This window comes from Gorilla gorilla, chromosome 6 (genome assembly GCF_029281585.2).
Source record: "Gorilla gorilla gorilla isolate KB3781 chromosome 6, NHGRI_mGorGor1-v2.1_pri, whole genome shotgun sequence".
In the NCBI taxonomy this organism is placed as follows: domain Eukaryota; kingdom Metazoa; phylum Chordata; class Mammalia; order Primates; family Hominidae; genus Gorilla; species Gorilla gorilla.
This window is the reverse complement of record NC_073230.2, coordinates 88,520,718-88,538,172: the sequence shown is the minus strand read 5'-3', so window position 1 is coordinate 88,538,172 and position 17,455 is coordinate 88,520,718. Positions and strand designations below refer to the sequence as shown.

The window sequence follows — 17,455 nt, the reverse complement described above, 5'->3', positions numbered from 1 at the left end:
CTCGGCCTCCCAAAGTGCTGGGATTACAGGTGTCAGCCACCTTGCCCGGCCACCTCTCCACCTTTTGATCGGTCACTGCCTGCTGACCATGCCTTGCCACGCGTGGCATGGACCACAATGATGTACCGCTGTCCCCAGTTCACAGACAAGGGGACTGTGATGGGTGAGGGCTGGTGATGTGGAGCCTAGATAAGCACTGGGCCCCTCTAACTCCAAGTCTAAGCTTCTACCCACTACCCAGAGGCTTCTAACGTTATTCTGAATCTGTCAGGACACCTAGCACTGCACACAGTGCTCATTAAATACTTAAAAGAGGCCAGGTACGGTGGCTCATGCCTGTAATCCCAGTACTTTGGGAGGCCAAGGCAGGCAGATCACTTGAGGTCAGGAGTTCAAGACCAGCGTGGCCAACATGGGTGAAACCTTGTCTGTACTAAAAATATAAAAATTAGCCGGGCGTGGTGGTGAGTGCCTGTAATCCCACCTACTCAGGAGGCTGAGGCATGAGAATTGCTTGAACCCAGGAGGTGGAGGTTGCAGTGAGCAGAGATTGTGTAACTGCACTCCCAACAGGGGTGACAGAGCGAGACTCAGTCACACACACACGTAAAAAACCGGAATATACACATGTACAACCCCTCTGTCTGCCACACAGACATACTGCATCCATTTGAGCCAAGACCTTTTTTTCTTTTTTTTGAGACAGGGTGTTGCTCTGTCACCCAGGCTGGAGTGCAGTGCTACAATCATGGCTCACTGCAGCCTCAACCTCCCAGGCTCAAGTGATCAGCCCACCGAGTAGCTGGGACCACAGCCATGTGCCACCACACCAGATTAATTTTTGTATTGTTTGTAGAGACGGGGCTTTGCCATGTTGCCCAACCTGCTTGAACTCCTGGGCTCAAGCAATCTACCTGCCTCAGCCTCCCAAAGGGCTGGGATTACAGGCATGAGCCACTGTGCTCAGACCAAGAATCTCTTAACAACGTTCACATTGAACAAGGAACTCTGCTGGCTAATGTCATTTACAAGCCATCCCCTGCCCTCCCAGGAAAGACCCAGCATCCACTGAACCATGGCCAGCTGCTAGCTTCTAAGTATCAAAGCTGCCAGTGAACACGCACCCTGGCTCATTTTAAGAGTGGCAGAAGAGGCCCTTTGGTGGGAAGCAATGTTTGCAGCGCTGGAGGTTTGCAGAACGGGGGTGACAGGGCACCAGCCTTCATTCCCCATGCCAGAGCCAGCATCCTTCTTCCTGGGGTCACGCCTGTAATCCCAACACTTTAGGAGGCCAACGTGGGAGGACTGCTTGAGGCCAGGAGTTCCAGACCAGCATAGGCAACATAGTGAGACTCCTCCACAAAAAAACACAAAAACTAGCCAGTGGGCTGTGCGCGGTGGTTCACGCCTATAATCCCAGCACTTTGGAACTTTGGAAGGTTGAGGCGGGTGGATCACTTGAGGTCAGGAGTTCGAGACCAGCCTGGCCAACATGGTGAAACCCTGTCTCTACTAAAAATACAAAAATTAGCTGGGCATAGCGGTGCATGCCTGTAGTCTCAGCTACTCAGGAGGCTGAGGCAGGAGAATCGCTTGAACCCAGGAGGTGGAGGTTGCAGTGAGCTGAGATCGTGTCACTACACTCCAGTCTGGACAACAGAGCGAGACTCCATCTCAAAACAAAACAAAAAAACAAAAAATCCCCGAAACTAGCCAGTGGGCCAGGTGCAGTAGTTCACGCCTGTAATCCCAGCACTTTGGGAGGTCGAGGCAAGAGGATCATCTGAGGTCAGGAGTTCAAGACCAGCCTTGCCAACATGGTGAAACCCTGTCTGTACTAAAAATACAAAAAAAAATTAGCTGGGTGTGGTGGTGCACGCCTGTAATCCCAGCTACTCAGGAGGCTGAGGCAGAAGAATCGCTTGAACCTGGGAGGTGGAGGTTGCAGTGAGCCAAAATCGCGCCACTGCACTCCAGCCTGGGGACAGAGCGAGACTACCTCGAGAAAAACAAGCAAACAAAAACTAAACTCTCCTGAAGCAGAGCGTCCAAGGAGATGAGGGGTACAGTTGTCCTCCTAGTCTCATACTGCAGCCCCTAGGCCCACCCCAAATCCTGCCACAGCCCCCTGAGAGTCTTCTCAGACTGTCCTAGGCCACACGTGGTGGTATACCGTCTTCTCACATTACTTTCCGGCAGCACTTTCTCCTTATTTAGGCTAGAGGTGCCTTGAGAGCATTTCCTACTTTCCGTCCTGGCTTGGTTGTCACTCACGAACTCTGGGCAAGTTAATGTCTGCTTGCTTTCTCGCTTGTAAAATGGGTCTTTATTCTTTTTTTTTTTTTCTTTTGAGACGGAGTCTCACTCTGTCCCCCAGGCTGGAGTGCAGTGGCGCGATCTTGGCTCACTGCAACCTCCACCTCCCGGGTTCAAGCGATTATCCTGCCTCGGCCTCCTGAGTAGCTGGGATTGCAGGCATGTGCCACCACACCCAGCTAATTTTTTATTTTTAGTAGAGACGGGGTTCCTCCATGTTGGTCAGGCTGGTCTCGAACTCCATTTTTTTTTTTTTTTTTTTTTTTGAGACAGAGTTTTGCTCTGTTGCCCAGGCTGGAGTGCAGTGGCGCGATCCCGGCTCACTGCAAGCTCCACCTCCCGGGTTCACGACTGTCTCCTGCCTCAGCCTCCCGAGTAGCTGGGACCACAGGCGCCCACCACCACGCCTGGCAAATTTTTTTTTGTATTTTTAGTAGAGATGGGGTTTCACCATGTTAGCCAGGATGGTCTCAATCTCCTGACCTCGTGATCCACCCACCTTGGCCTCCCAAAGTGCTGGGATTACAGGTGTGAGGCACCGCGCTCGGCCTAGAACTTTTTTTTTTGAGATGGAGTCTTGCTCCATCGCCCAGGCTGGAGTGCAGTGGCATGATCTTGGCTCATTGCAGTCTCTGCCTCGTGGGTTCAAGCGATTCTCCTTCCTCAGCCTCCTGAGTAGCTGGAGCTACAGGCATGTGTCACCATGCCCAGGTAATTTTTGTATTTTTGGTAGAGACGGGGTTTCACCATGTTGACCAGGATGGTCTTGAACTCCTGACCTCAGGTGATCTGCCTGCCTCAGCCTCACAAAGTGCTGGGATTGTAGATGTGAACCACTGTGCCTGGCCAAAATGCTAATATTTTGGCAGCACTTTGGGAGGTCAAGGCAGGTGGATCACTTGAGTTCAGGAGTTTGAGACCAGCCTGGTCAACATGGTGAAACCAAACCCCACCTCTACTAAAAATACAAAAAAATTAGCCGGGCATGGTGGTGGGTGCCTATAATCCCAGCTACTCAGAAGGCTGAGGCAGGAGAATCGCTTGAACCTGGGAGGTGGAGGTTGCAGTGAGCCAAGATCACGCCACTGCACTCCAGCCTGGGTGACAGAGTGAGACTCTGTCTCAAAAAAAAAAGAAAAGAAAAAAGAGAAAAAACAAATCCACTCAATTTTTTTTTCTTGGGCAATAATAGATTTCCAAGAAGCCTAGTTTGCTGACCAGGAAACGCACCCTGGAATGGAAGCCCTTACCCTGAAGTCACAGAGGTAAGGCTGGCTGGCTGGCTAGCCTCCGGCCTTGCTGGGCTAATTGAAACCTGCTTTCCCAGTGGTCCCTGTGTTCCTCAGTGCTGTGCCTGTGGCTGGGAAAGGCTCAGGGAGGGGCAGGGCAAGGCAGTTTCAAAAGTCACAAGGCTCTGGGGAATGGCAGGGTCGAGGGATTGCGGGCAATTCCTTCCCTGGGCCAGCCGAGGGTCTCAGCCTGGGCCCGAGGACCTCTATATGAAGAGAGCTTACTCACCCCCAGGAATTTCCTACTTCACTCCTTGTTCCCTCTCCTGCACACACACACACCCCAGGAGACTCTACCCCAACTCAGCCCTAACCCAGCCGAACAACCTTCAGTGGCTCCCCAGTGCCTGAAGAATAAGATCCAAACTTTCCCTGCCTACCTCTGTCTTCCCCTTTTTTACATGCTGGACCTGGCCCTTGCTTCTGCTCCTGTACTTTCTCATTCAGCTCTCCTCTGACATGTTTTCTTCCTTCCCCACAAGGCCAGCGAAAATATCACCTCCTCCAGGAAGTCCTCCGTGACCATGTGAGCTCACCAGGAACTTCCGCTTTTGAGCCCCCAGAAAGAGCCATGCTGCAGAAGTCTCCCCATGCTGCTTCTAACCCAAATAAAGTACAGGAGGGGAGTTCAGGAAAAACTCTAGAGCCAGGCACAGCAGTACACGCCTCTACTCTCAGCTACTCGGGAGGCTGAGGTGGGAGGATTGCTTGAACCCAGGAGTCTGAGGCTGCTATGCACTATGATCACACCTGTGATTAGCCACTGTACTCCAGCCTGGGCAACATAGCAAGAACCTGTTTCTTAAAAAAAAAAAAAAAAATTTAAGTGCCTGCATGCCAGGTAGAAACCATGAAGGTAGGGGTGCTTTCCAGGCAGAGAAGCCCATGTGTGTGCAGCCACATGGAAGAATCTTTCCTGATCCCTCCTCCTCCAGGCAAGCCCTGTCCTCCTCTCTCTCTTCCCACACTCTAGTTCCCTGGGGATGCCAAGTGTGTCCCCAGTACTAGAAGCTGTGGCTGTACACACACGGGGTTCTCTCTGCCTGGAAAGTGCCCCTCCATTATGTTTTCCACCTGGCAGGGGGTGGGGTGGGGAGGGGCACTTAATTTTAATTTTAATTTTTTTTTAAGAAATAGGTTCTCAGGGCTGGGCGCAGTGGCTCACGCCTGTAATCCCAGCACTTTGGGAGGCCGAGGCGGGTGGATCACGAGGTCAGGAGATCGAGACCATCCTGGTTAACACGGTAAAACCCCGTCTCTACTAAAAAATACAAAAAATTAGCTGGGCATGGTGGTGGGCGTCTGTAGTCCCAGCTACTCGGGAGAATGAGGCAGGAGAACAGCGTGAACCCGGGAGGTGTAGCTTGCAGTGAGCTGAGATCGCGCCACTGCACTCTAGCCTGGGTGACAGAGCAAGACTCCATCTCAAAAAAAAAAAAAAAAAAAAAAAAAAAGAAATAGGTTCTCAGGCCAGGCGAGGCGGCTCACACCTGTAATCCCAGCACTTTGGGAGGCTGAGGTGGGTGGATCACCTGAGGTCAGGAGTTCTAGACCAGCCTGGCCAACAGGGTGAATCCCCATCTCTACTAAAAAATACAAAAATTAGCCAGGCGTGGTGGTGGGCACCTGTAATCCCAGCTACTTGGGAGGCTGAGGCAGGAGAATGGCTTGAACCTGGGAGGCGGAGGTTGCAGTGAGCCGAGATCACTGCACTCCAGCCTGGATGACAGAGTGAGACTCCATCTCAAAAAAAAAAAATCCAGGTTCTTATTATGTTGCCCAGGCTGGAGTGCAGTGGCTATTCACAGGCGTGATCATCGCACACTACAGTCTCAAACTCCTGGGTTTAAGCAATCCTCCCACCTCAGCCTCCCAAGTAGCTGGGAGTAGAGGCATACACCACCATGCCTGGCTCTTTACTCTTAGCTGGGTTCACTTCAAGTGTTGCTTTAGTTCTGGGAAGTCCTCTTAAACTGTGCCCTTGCCAGCTAGACACTTTTATTTTTTTTATTTTTAAGAGATAGAGTCTCGCTCTGTCTTCCAGCCTAGAAAGCGGTGGTTCAATAACAGCTCACTGCAGCCTCCAACTCCTGGGCTCAAACGATCCTCCTGCCTCGGTCTCTCAAGTAGCTGGGACCACAGGAACATGCCATCATGTCCAGTTAATTTAAAGTAATTTTTTAGTAGAGACGGGGTCTCACTATGGTCTCGAACTCCTGGGCTCAAGTGATCCTCCCACCTTAGCCTCCCAAAGTGTTGAGACTAAAAGCGTGAGCCACTGCGCCTGACTGAAGATGTTCTAAAGCACTTTGCAGGTTTCAGTGAAACATGTTCTTTTCTTCTGGGTTGATCTAATTCTCAGCTGGGTAGTGCCGTACCTACTTACTACTCAGGAGTCTTTCCTAGGGCAATCTCAACAGCAGGAGGGGAGGGGACCCTCCAGAACCCAGGGAGAGAAGGAAATACACTCTGCTGTTTTTCTAGCTGACCAGCAGATGGGGGCAGAAATAAGGAGGTAGGTGGGGGCAGAAATAAGGAGGTGGGTTGGGGACAGAAATAAGGAGGTGGGTAGCCAGCCCTGACTTCGGGGCATGGTCCAGCCGAGCCCCTAGGGAGAGAAGCACTTACCTAGGAATCCTTCCTCATCGACAATGATAGTGTAATCCTCTGGCGTCTCAGTCAGACTGAAGAACTTGCACCTGGATGGATGGACAGACAGACACAGAATATCTCATTAGTCCAGGCAGGTCCCCTGGGGCAGCTGCCCACCTGTGCCCCGGGGATGATGTCTCAGTTTACCCAGAGTCCCGGCCCCAGCCTGCTGGGTGACGGCGGGTAAGTTGTTTGTCTCTCCCTTCATGTCCCCCTACTCAGTTCTCACTCAGGAGAGGCACAGAAATGCTGATTGTCCCCACTGTACCCCCGCAATCTTTGGGGACCTCTGAGCCAGTCAGCCCCTATGATTGTGTCCAGGCCTGAGGGCCCGAGATCCCAAGTTTTCTTGGAGGGAAGAAGTGGCCGAAGGGTGGCTCCAGTGTGGGTCAGGCAGAGGAGCCGTCTTTTCCATGGCCCTGCCACTGTAACCTCTAGGTGTCTGTTCCCATCTCCCCTCCCATTGTCTTGGGCTCCTCCTCAGCAACTCTGGAGCTCCAAGTCACAAAAATGCCTAATTCCCACCAGCTGACTGACAGCTCAGCCCTCAGTTAACTTTCCATCCCTAAAGAGAGAGGAATGCGGCCATCCGTGAAATTTTTGGGACATGGATCTCTGCCCCACCTCACATCACCTCTGATAGCACCGCTCAGCCGGGGAGGTATGTTGCTCATCTACGCCCAAAACGAGACCATCTGTTCCCCAAAAACAGGGACCAGAACTGTGACCCTGCTGGCCTCAGTCCTGGGCATGGTTTTGGTGCCCAAGTCTGTGTCCAGGCCGCTTTCGGGCTGGGCTTCAAGGCTTTTGGTCCTTGGGTGATGGGGATCATCACCCCCTCAACCCCCGTGTCCCTGTTCCCCATTTAGCCAGAACCGCACCCCCACTGCACCCTAGAGAGTATTGCAGGCAGAGATGGCAAGTCCAAGCGTGCACAGGCAGAGGCTTGCAGGAAACTGACCCCTGGCCACTTATCTGGTGTTCTGGCTCTCCAGCACAAAGCCGGGCATGGGCTCTGCATCCCCACCCATTGAGGGGAGCCAGGACAGAAAGAAGCCCACAAGTAACCCAGGCATATTTGTCTGTTCTCATGCTGCTAAGAAACACATACCCGAGACTGGGTAATTTATAAAGGGAAAAGGTTTAATGGACTCATAGTTCCACATGGCTGGTTGGTGGTTGGTGGGGCTGGGGGAGCGGGGGTGCTCACAATCATGACAGAAGGCAAAGAAGGAGCCAAGGCACGTCTTACATGGCAACAGGCAAGAGAGCATGTGCAGGGGAACTACCTTTATAAAACCATCAGATCTTGTGAGACTTATTCACTGCCACTAGAACAGTATGAGGGAGACCACCCCCATGATTCAATTATCTCCACCTGCCCCCCACCCTTGACACGTGGGGATTATTACAATTCAAGGTGAGATTTGGGTGGGGACACAGCCAAACCATATCACCAGGCAAAGGGCAAGTATCACTCTCTCAAATATGCAAATGGAAAAGGGATCTTTGAATGGACAGTGTTGCAGGGGATGGGGGTGGCTGGTGTATCCATGGGTCACCCTCCTCCCTGGCCTCCTCTCCTGCCAGCTGCCCTGCAGCCCCCTCATCTACAGAACCTCTCCAGCTCCTTTTTAAAACTTATTCCTGAAAATTTTCACAAGGATATGGAGCCACTGGAACTCTCTTATGCTGCTGGTGGGAGTACAAAATGGCCCAGCCCTTCAAACATTCATTTGGCAGTTTCTTTCTTCTTTTTAGAGACAGGGTCTTGCTCTGTCACCCAGTCTGGCGTGCAGTGATGCAATCACAGCTCATGGAGGCCTTGAATGCCTGGGCTCAAGCAATCCCCCTGCCTCAGTCTCCTGAGTAGCTGGAACTACAGGCACACAATACCATGTCCAGCTAAATTTTTTTTTTTTTTTTTTTTGAGACAGAGTCTCTCACCCTGTCACCCAGGCTAGAGTGCAGTGGCATGATCTCAGCTCACTGCAACCTCCACCTCCCAGGTTCAAGTGATTCTCCTGCCTCAGCCTCCCCAGTAGCTGGGCTTACAGGCGCCCGCCACCACATCTGGCTAATTTTTGTATTTTTAGTGAAGACAAGGTTTCTCCATGTTGGCCAGGCTGGTCTCGAACTCCTGACTTCAGGTGATCCACCCGTCTCAGCATCCCAAAGTGCTGGGATTATAGGCGTGAGCCACTGTGCCCAGACTGTCCAGCTAATTTTTAAAGTTGTTTTTGTAGAGATGAGGTCTTGCTATGTTGTCTAGGCTGGTCTTGAACTCTTGTCCTTAAGCGATCCTCCCTCTTTGGCTTTCCAAAGTGCTGGGATTACAGGCATGAGCCACTGCACCCAGCTGGCAATTTCTTATAAAGTTCAGCACACATTGACCACCCCCAGCCTCAGCTATCCTGCTCCTGGGTATTCATCCACGAGAAGTGAAAACAGGTGCCTGCACAAAGACTTAGGTGCAAATACATATTGCCTGTTTGTATTTGCTCTAAATTGGAAACAACCCAAATGTCCTTCCTTCAACTGGAAAGAGGATAAACTAAGGCACGTCCACATGAGGAAATACGGGTCAGCAATGAAAAGGAATAAACTACTGATTCATGCATTAACACGGGTAGATCTAAAGTGCATTTTGCTAAGTTAAAGCAGCCAAGCTCAAAAGATTCTATACTGTATGTTTCTATTCATACGACATTCTGGAAGAAGCCAAACTATAGGGACAAATGATTAGCAGTTATCAGGGGACGGGTAGACACTGACTAGAGAGGGGCACTGGGAAATTCTGGGGGGACGGGCCTCTTGAGTGTGGCGGTGGTTACAAGATCATATAAATTCACATAAATTTAGGCCGGGCGCGGTGACTCATGCCTGTAATCCCAGCACTTTGAGAGGCAGAGGTGGGAGGATCACCTGAGGTCAGGAGTTTGAGACCACCTGGCTAACATGGTGAAACCCTGTCTCTACAAAAAAATGCAAAAATTAGCCAGGCGTGGCAGTGGGCACCTGTAATCCCAACTACTGGGGAGGCAGAGGCAGAAGACTCGCTTGAACCCAGGAGGCGGAGGTTGCAATGAGCCAAGATCACGCCACTACACTCCAGCTTGGGTGATTAGATTCAGACTCCATCTCAAAAAAACCTCACAAGATCATATAAATTTGTCAAAACCCAAAGAACTGTCTGCTGAAAAGGGGTGAGTTTGTGAATTATGCTGTATGTAAGTCATACCTTGATAAACTTGAATGTAAAGAAAATGCTTGGTCTGCTGCGGTGGCTCATGCCTGTAATCCCAGCATTTTGGGAGGCTGAGGTGGGCGGATCACTCGAGGTCAAGAGTTTGAGACCAGCCTGGCCAACATGGCAAAACCCCATTTCTACTAAAAATATAAAAATTAGCCTGGTGTGGTGGTGGGCGTCTGTAATCCCAGCCACTTGGGAGGCTGAGGCAGGAGAATTATTTGAACCTGGGAGGTTGCTGTGAGCTGAGATCGTGCCACTGCACTCCAGCCTAGGCAACAGAGCCACTCCGTCTTGGGGAAAAAAAAAAAAAAAAAATTCCTGTGCTAGGGTCATCCATGAGGTGGCCTCTCTCCCCCTGGGAGGGGCGTAAGGCATTCTGCTGGAACAACCACCCACGCTCATCAATTTCCCTCCAGCTCTTCAGTTTTCAAATTACGTCTCTGTCCCTGCCTGTCCCATATCCAATTTGCAAGTATTGCCTGGATACATGAAATCTATAATTGCTTTGAGGACAACAGCAAATTATCACCACAGTAAGTGGCAATCACTGGTCAGGCCTGGACCCTTCCTAGGGACCCCCATGAACTCAGAAAGAGCCCTGGACTCCCACAGTCACCAGACTGCCATGAGCTGGTACTCCCTGGGTGGGGTGGGGCTGCCCAGCTGCCCGAGAGCCCCGGGAAGGCAAACAGACGCGGCCCTTGCTCCTGGCGCCCTCGGCTCTGAGGGACACTCCAGAAATAGACCGCACAAATTATTCCAGAGGGCATAAACACCAGCAGAAGGCAACAGTGGCCTGTGTGTAAATGGAGTATAAATATGTTGTTGAAGTGACCTGTCCCCAGGGGCTGAGCGATTCTGTGGCTCTGCCAGCTAGGGGACATCTCAGAATGTGCACCTCGGCACGGGTGGGCTTCGGGGAGGACAGATCAGCCGGAGGCACCTGCTGCCGTCGCTCTGGTCACTACCCTCAGGAGTCAGCCCCCAGACTCCTCCCTCTCCTTGACCTCCTTGTTGTTGTTGTTTTTTGTTTTTTTTTTTGAGATAGAGTCTCGCTCTGTCACCCAGACTGGAGTGCAGTGACGCAATCTCGGCTCACTGCAAGCTCCGCCTCCCGGTTTCATGCCATTCTCCTGCCTCAGCCTCCAGAGTAGCTGAGACTACAGGCGCCCACCACCACGGCCAACTAATTTTTTGTATTTTTAGTAGAGACAGGGTTTCATCGTGTTAGTCAGGGTGGTCACAAACTCCTGACCTCGTGATCCACCCGGTTCCGCCTCCCAAAGTGCTGGGATTACAGGCATGAGCCACCGCACCCGGCCTTTTTTTTTTTTTCTTTTTTGAGACAGGCTCTTGCTCTGTTGCCCAGGCTGGAGTGCAGTGGCATGATCTTGGCTCACTGTGGCCTTGACCTCCTGGGCTCAAGCAATCCTCCTAGCTCAGCCTCCCAACTAGCTTGGACTACAGGCGTGCATTACCCACGCCCAGCCGACTAATTTTTTATTTTTTGTAGAGACAGGGTCTCACTACATTGCCCCGACTGGTCTTGCACTTCTGAGCTCAAGTGATCCTTCTGCCTTGGCCTCCCAAAGTGCTGGGATTATAGGAGTGAGTCACTGCGCCCAGCCACACCACTTCTTAATTCAAGCTACAGGTCCCCCCTTTGCCTTTGGATTACATCTGCTGCATTTCTTGTCTTATCAAGCTTAACCTTCCTATCTTTGCTTCTCGAAGTCATCCCCCTATTGCCGGGCAGTTGGCCATTCCCCAGTCCAAGCACAGCACCCCCTTGCGGGCCATCCTTAGCCTCCCAAGTACCCGGGATTACAGGTGCACACCACCACACCCAGCTAATTTTTTAAATTTTTATAGAGATGGGATCTTGCTATGTTGCCCAGGCGGGTCTTGAACTCCTGGCCTCAAGTGATCCTCCCACCTCCACCTCCCAAAGTGCTGGGATTATGGGTGTGAGCCACTCCACACAGCCCCATGTCTTCTTTACTCGAAGGTCACTCTGAGATCCGTTTTCGCCTCTCCACCACTCCCCACAAAGCAAACTCAAGACTGGACTACCCTTCTGTCTTGTCTCCCTCTTCCACTCCTGGCCTCAACGCACCTGCCTCCACAGTCTCATGCCTCCAACAGTGACAAATGTTCTTTCTTTTTTATTTGAGATGAAGTTTCGCTCTTGTTGCCCAGGCTGGAGTGCAGTGGTGCCATCTTGGCTCACTGCAACCTCTGCCTCTGGGGTTCAAGTGATTCTCCAGCCTCAGCCTCCCAGGTAGCTGGGATTACAGGCGCCCGCCACCACATCCAGCTAATTTTTTGGAGTTTTTAGTAGAGACAGGGTTTCACCATGTTGGCCAGGCTGGTCTCAAACTCCTGACCTCAGAAGATCCACCCGCCTCAGCCTCCCAAAGTGCTGGGATTACAGGCATGACCCACCTCGCCCAGCCTAAATGTTCTTTCATCTACCCAGCATAGCCTCCCAACTTTGTTGGCCGAAGATTTCATGTTCATCCTTTAAGACCCAGTTCAAACATCTCCTCTGGGGTAAAACCTTTCCTGGCCAGGCATGGTGGCTCATACCTGTAATCCCAGAACTTTGGGAGGTGGAGGTGAATGGATCTCTTGAGGTTGGGAGTTCAAGACCAGTCTGGCCAACATGGTGAAACCCTGCCTCTACTAAAAATTCAAAACAAAAACAAAAACAAAAACAAAAACCCTGCCTGATCAACACCAGCCACTTCCTTTCCCTCATCTCCCATCATAGAGGTTGTCCTCCTTTGACAGCCTACAGCCCCACACTATGTCTATGAGATGACTTTCAGGCCACTGTGGACAACTGGGCTGGTGGTGCATCACAGCCCTAGGATACAGTTCATCTCACAGTCTATGTGAATTATGCCCTTAGAGTTGTGCAGTGCACAGCCCATGCAACTGCGCATGACAGTGCTGAGTGCTTCCCACAATCTATTACAAATCATACTTTAAGGGTCTACTTCCCTCAGTAGACCACAGCACTCAGAAGCAAGGACAGAGGGTCCTCCATACACACACCTTGTATCTGACACTGGCTGGGCATGGAATCAACACTCAAGAATTGCTGAGCGAAAGGATGGACTGTGGCCACACACTTGCCTTCAAAATCAAAGAAGCCTCAATGAGAAAAAACCCTGTCTGCCCTCATGTGGTATCATCTTGACTTAACCCTCCTCTTGGAGAAGCTAAGGTCTCCAGTTCTAATTCTCTCTCCGCCTTTTCTAATGAGTCATGGCCAGGTGCACACCCCAGATGCCAGGCCCCCGGGGTTTGTGGCCTCTCTGTACTCTGCCTACAAAGAGCTGGAAACAGGAGCAAATGCCAGAAAGTACCCAGTATGGGTGCTAAGTGCTGTTAAAAAACTCCAGGCGGGAGGCCGGGCGCGGTGGCTCACATCTGTAATCTCAGCACTTCTGGAGGCCAAGGCAGGGGGATCACTTGAGCCTAGGAGTTTGAGACCAGCCTGGGCAACATGGTAAGACTCCATCTCTACAAAAAAATTTAAAAATTACCTGAGCATGGTGGTGTGCCCCTGTAGTCTCAGCTACTCAGGAGGTGGAGGTGGGAGGATCACTTGGGCCTGGGAGGCGGAGGCTGCAGTGAGCCATGATTGCACCACTGCACTCCAGCCTGGGTGACACAGTGAGATCCTGTCTTAAAAAATAAAATAAAAGATGCAGGCTTGATTCCTGCAGGGTCACCACACCCTGTGTCAGCCAGACTCTGCCAAGGTCACCTGCTAGCTTGCCTGGGAACAAGCCAGGACCTTTGGAATTAATAGCCTGGCCTGCTGGGTGCAGTGGCTCATGCCTGTAATCCCAGCACTTTGGGAGGCAGAGGCAGGTGGCTCACCTGAGGTCAGGAGTTCGAGAACAGCCTGGCCAACATGGTGAAACCCCATCTCTACCTCTACTAAAAATACAAAAAATTAGCTGGGCGTGGTGGCACGCACCTGTAGTCCCAGCTACTGGGGAGGCTGACGCAGAATTGCTTGAACCGGGGAGGTGGAGATTGCAGTGAGCCGAGATCGTGCCACTGCACTCCAGACTGGGTAACAGAGCGAGACTCCATCTCAAAAACAAACAAAAAACAGCCTGGCCAGTGGGGTTTTGAAACAAGCCCAGAGCCTTCACTGCTCAAGTGACCCACCCACCCAAACCAGAGAGGCTCTGCAAACAGGCCCCAAGACAGGCATCTTGGATGTTATGGGCGCCTGTTTACAAAACATTCTCGGGCCTTACTTAAAGCAGGTCCTTTCTCAGCCCACTTGGGATTACAGCACCAGCCTGGAAGGACAGGGGTGTTTCTTTCAAAGTGTGGCCCGTTCTGTCTGGAATGAGGGAGTTTGGCCACATCTCCTGCAGCCTATCCAAGTGAGGGAATGAAGCGATCAGGGCCTCACCTGCTTCCGGAGACCGCCCACCCCTGCCCCTGCCAGCCAACTTCTGGCTGCCTCCCTGCTGATGTTTTTCTGATGTGGCTAACAGTAGCATTCATTCATTCATTCATTCCTTTAGAGACAGTGTCTTGCTCTGTCACCCAGGCTGGAGTGCACTGGCATGATCATAGTTCACTGCAGCCTCCAACTCCTGGGCTCAAGTGATCCTCCCACCTCAGCCTCCTGAGTAGCTGGGACTATAGATGCACATCACCATGGCTGGCTAATTTTTAAATGTTTGTGGAGACGGGGTCTTGCTATGTTGCCCAGGCTGGTCTCAAATTCCTGACCTCAAGCGATCCTCCCAAGCCTCGGCCTCCCAAAGTACTGGGATTACAGGTGTGAGCCAGTGCACCCGGCTGACAGGGGCCTTTTAAAACACACAGTGAGCGGCCGGGCGCGGTGGCTCATGCCTGTAATCCCAGCACTTTGGAAGGCCAAGGCAGGCGGATCACAAGGTCAAGAGATCAAGACCATCCGGGACAACAAGGTGAAACCCCGTCTCTACTAAAAATACAAAAATTAGCTGGGCATGGTGGTGTGCGCCTGTAGTCCCAGCTACTCAGGAGGCTGGGGCGGGAGAATCACTTGAATCTGGGAGGCAGGGGTTGCAGTGAGCCAAGATCACGCCAGCCACTGCACTCCAGCTTGAAGACAGAGCGAGATTCCATCTCAAAAAAAAAAAAAAGCAGTGAGTGATAGAAGTGTTTCGGGGCCACAGTTCATGGGGCTTTTCTTCCCAGAGGAAAATCAGGGGGAGGGTGAGTGCCCGGCTTTGTTCTGCTAACCAGCTGCAGCTTTTTCATCTGTTTCTCCTGGGTTTTCAATGGGTCTCTCGTGTTATTTACATTTCATTTCTCCTGTCTTTAGCAACTAGAAGCTGCCCTTTCAAGTTTTACTTAGAAAAAAGCCCTTAATTGGTTCTGCAACTGGAAGGGCGATCCTGAACAGGAGTTATTTTGCCTTAAGATAGAAAACAAGGCCGGGTGCGGTGGCTCATGCTTGTAATCCCAGCACTTGGGGAGGCCGAGGCGGGTGGATCACGAGGTCAGGAGATCGAGACCACCCTGGCTAACACGGTGAAACCGTGTCTCTACTAAAAAAAAAAAAAAAAAATTAGCTGGGCGTGGTGGCGGGTGCCTGTAGTCCCAGCTACTCAGGAGGCTGAGGCAGGAGAATGGCATGAGCACAGAAGGTGGAGCTTGCAGTGAGCTGAGATCGCACCACTGCACTCCAGCCTGGGCGACAGAGTGAGACTCCATCTCAAAAAACGAAAAAAAAAGATAGAAAATAAAATGTGCTTGTGTCACGGGCGACCAGGAGAATCCAATCAGACAGCGTGGGTGATGGTGTTTGGCAAATTCCAGGGTGATTATGGAGAGGCAGGGCTACCAAAGGGGATGGATAGGGCAGAAGAAATCACAAAGATCTGGGGAAAGCCCCAGGAACCCAGGCTCCCCCCGAGGAGATCTCAGTCCTTGTAGACAAGAGTATACCTTCTGCTTGTCAGGTCTTGGTGCAAAATGATCACTGATTTTGGATCTCCCCAATTCTCACGGTCCCCAGCCCAACTTCCTTTCACCCCCACCAGCCTATCACCTCCCCAGCCACAGCGATATCCATTATAGTACTGAGATTAATCACTTCCACGTCTGTCTGCCCTTTTTTTTTTTTGAGATGGAGTCTCACTCTGTCGCCCAGGCTGGAGTGCAGTGGTGCGATCTCGGCTCACTGCAACTTCTGCCTCCCATGTTCAAGTGATTCTCCTGCCTCAGCTCCCCGAGTAGCCGGGATTACAGGTGTGTGCCACCATGCCCCGCTAATTTTTGTATTTTTAGTAGAGATGGGGTTTCGCCATGTTGGCCAGGCTGGTCTCCAACTCCTGACCTCAGGTGATTCACCCACCTCAGCCTCCCAAAGTGCTGGGATTACAGGTGTGAGCCACCGTGCCCGGCCCCATTTCTGTCTTTGCGAGCAAGAGACAAGGCTGCATCTCCTCCTCTAGGGCCGCCATGCCCAGCACAGGGCTTGGTACGAGGTCTGTAATCAGTGTGACCTTAATGAATGTGCTGTAGAATGATTCCCATTTCACAGACGGGAAAACCGAAGCTTAGTTGGGTTAAAGGAGTTAGCTGCCTGGGGTCTGCCGAGCCGGGGCTGAGCTGCCTCTACGGGTTGGGGGCTTCCTGAAGGCACGGGGGACTTGTAGCATACGCCCCATGACTCAGCGTTTCCATTCTGAGACATCCACCCTTTACAGATATGTAACGGGAGACACAGACAAGAGGATCCGTGACAGCCTGTTCTCAGTAACAAAAACCTGGCCACAGCCCAGATGCCCATCAGCAGGAGAGGACATGAAGAATGGCAGAATATTACCCAGCAGGCAACATGAACCATCCACAGTGTTAAGCAAAGAGATAAACAAGTGTCAGCAATGTCACAGCACTGTGGGTTGAAAAACAAGTCCCCAGACATTGTGTATGGCAGGGTAGACTTTTTACAGAGTTACAACTACCTATGATTTAAAAAAAAAAAACAAAAACACCTGGCCAGGCACAGTGGTTCATGCCTGTAATCCCAGCACTTTGGGGAGGCCAAGGCAAGCAGATCACTTGAGGTCAGGAGTTCGAGGCCAGCCTGGCCAACATGGTGAAAACCCATCTCTACTAAAAATACAAAAATTAGCCTGGTGTAGTGGCACATGCCTGTAATCCTAGCTACTTGGGGGGCTGAAGCACGAGAATCGCTTGAACCTGGGAGTTCGAAGCTGCAGTGAGCTAAGATCACGCCACTGCTCTCTGGACTAGCAAGACTCTGTCTCAAAAAAAAAAAAAAAAAAGGCAATGCTTTGGAGTTGGCTGTCCGATCCTGTGGTCTTGGGCATATTTACACAGCTCCTGAGCCTGTTCCCCAAACTTCCAAGAGGGATGTATATACTGTCTGCCTTCAGGAACCAGGGTGGGGAATCAATGTCCCTTTGTAGATAAAATCACCAGGTGACCAGCCTGGGCAACACAGTGAGACCCTGCCTCTACCAAAAAAAAAATCTAAAAAAAAATATTAACAGGGCCCGGTAGCATGCACCTGTAGTCCCAGCTACTCAGGAGGCTGAGGAAGGAGGATTGCTCAAGCCCAGGAGGTCAAGGCTGCAGTGATGAGCTGTGATTGCACCACTGCACTTCGGCCTAGGTGACAGCGTAAGACCTTGTCTCAAAAAATAAAAAATAAAATTAAAAAAGCACCAGGCGGCCGGGCGCGGTGGCTCATGCCTGTAATCCCAGCACTTTGGGCGGCCGAGGGGGATGGTTCACCTGAGGTCAGGAGTTTGAGACCAACCTGGCCAACATGGTAAAACCCCATCTCTACTAAAAATACAAAAAAAAATTAGCCGGGCGTGGTGGCAGGCACCTGTAATCCCAGCTACTCAGGAGGCTGAGGCGGGAGAATTGCTTGAATCTGGGA

General features: G+C 51.5%; 1 protein-coding gene across 1 annotated transcript in view; it reads right to left on the bottom strand.

Annotated features, from left to right (window-relative positions):
• The window catches only part of CASTOR3P (CASTOR family member 3), a 54,546-nt gene that overhangs the window by 9,826 nt on the left and 27,265 nt on the right, over positions 1 to 17,455 (bottom strand). The window contains 1 exon segment of the mRNA XM_031012802.3: positions 6,234 to 6,304. Coding sequence (XP_030868662.2) covers positions 6,234 to 6,304 — 71 coding nt within the window.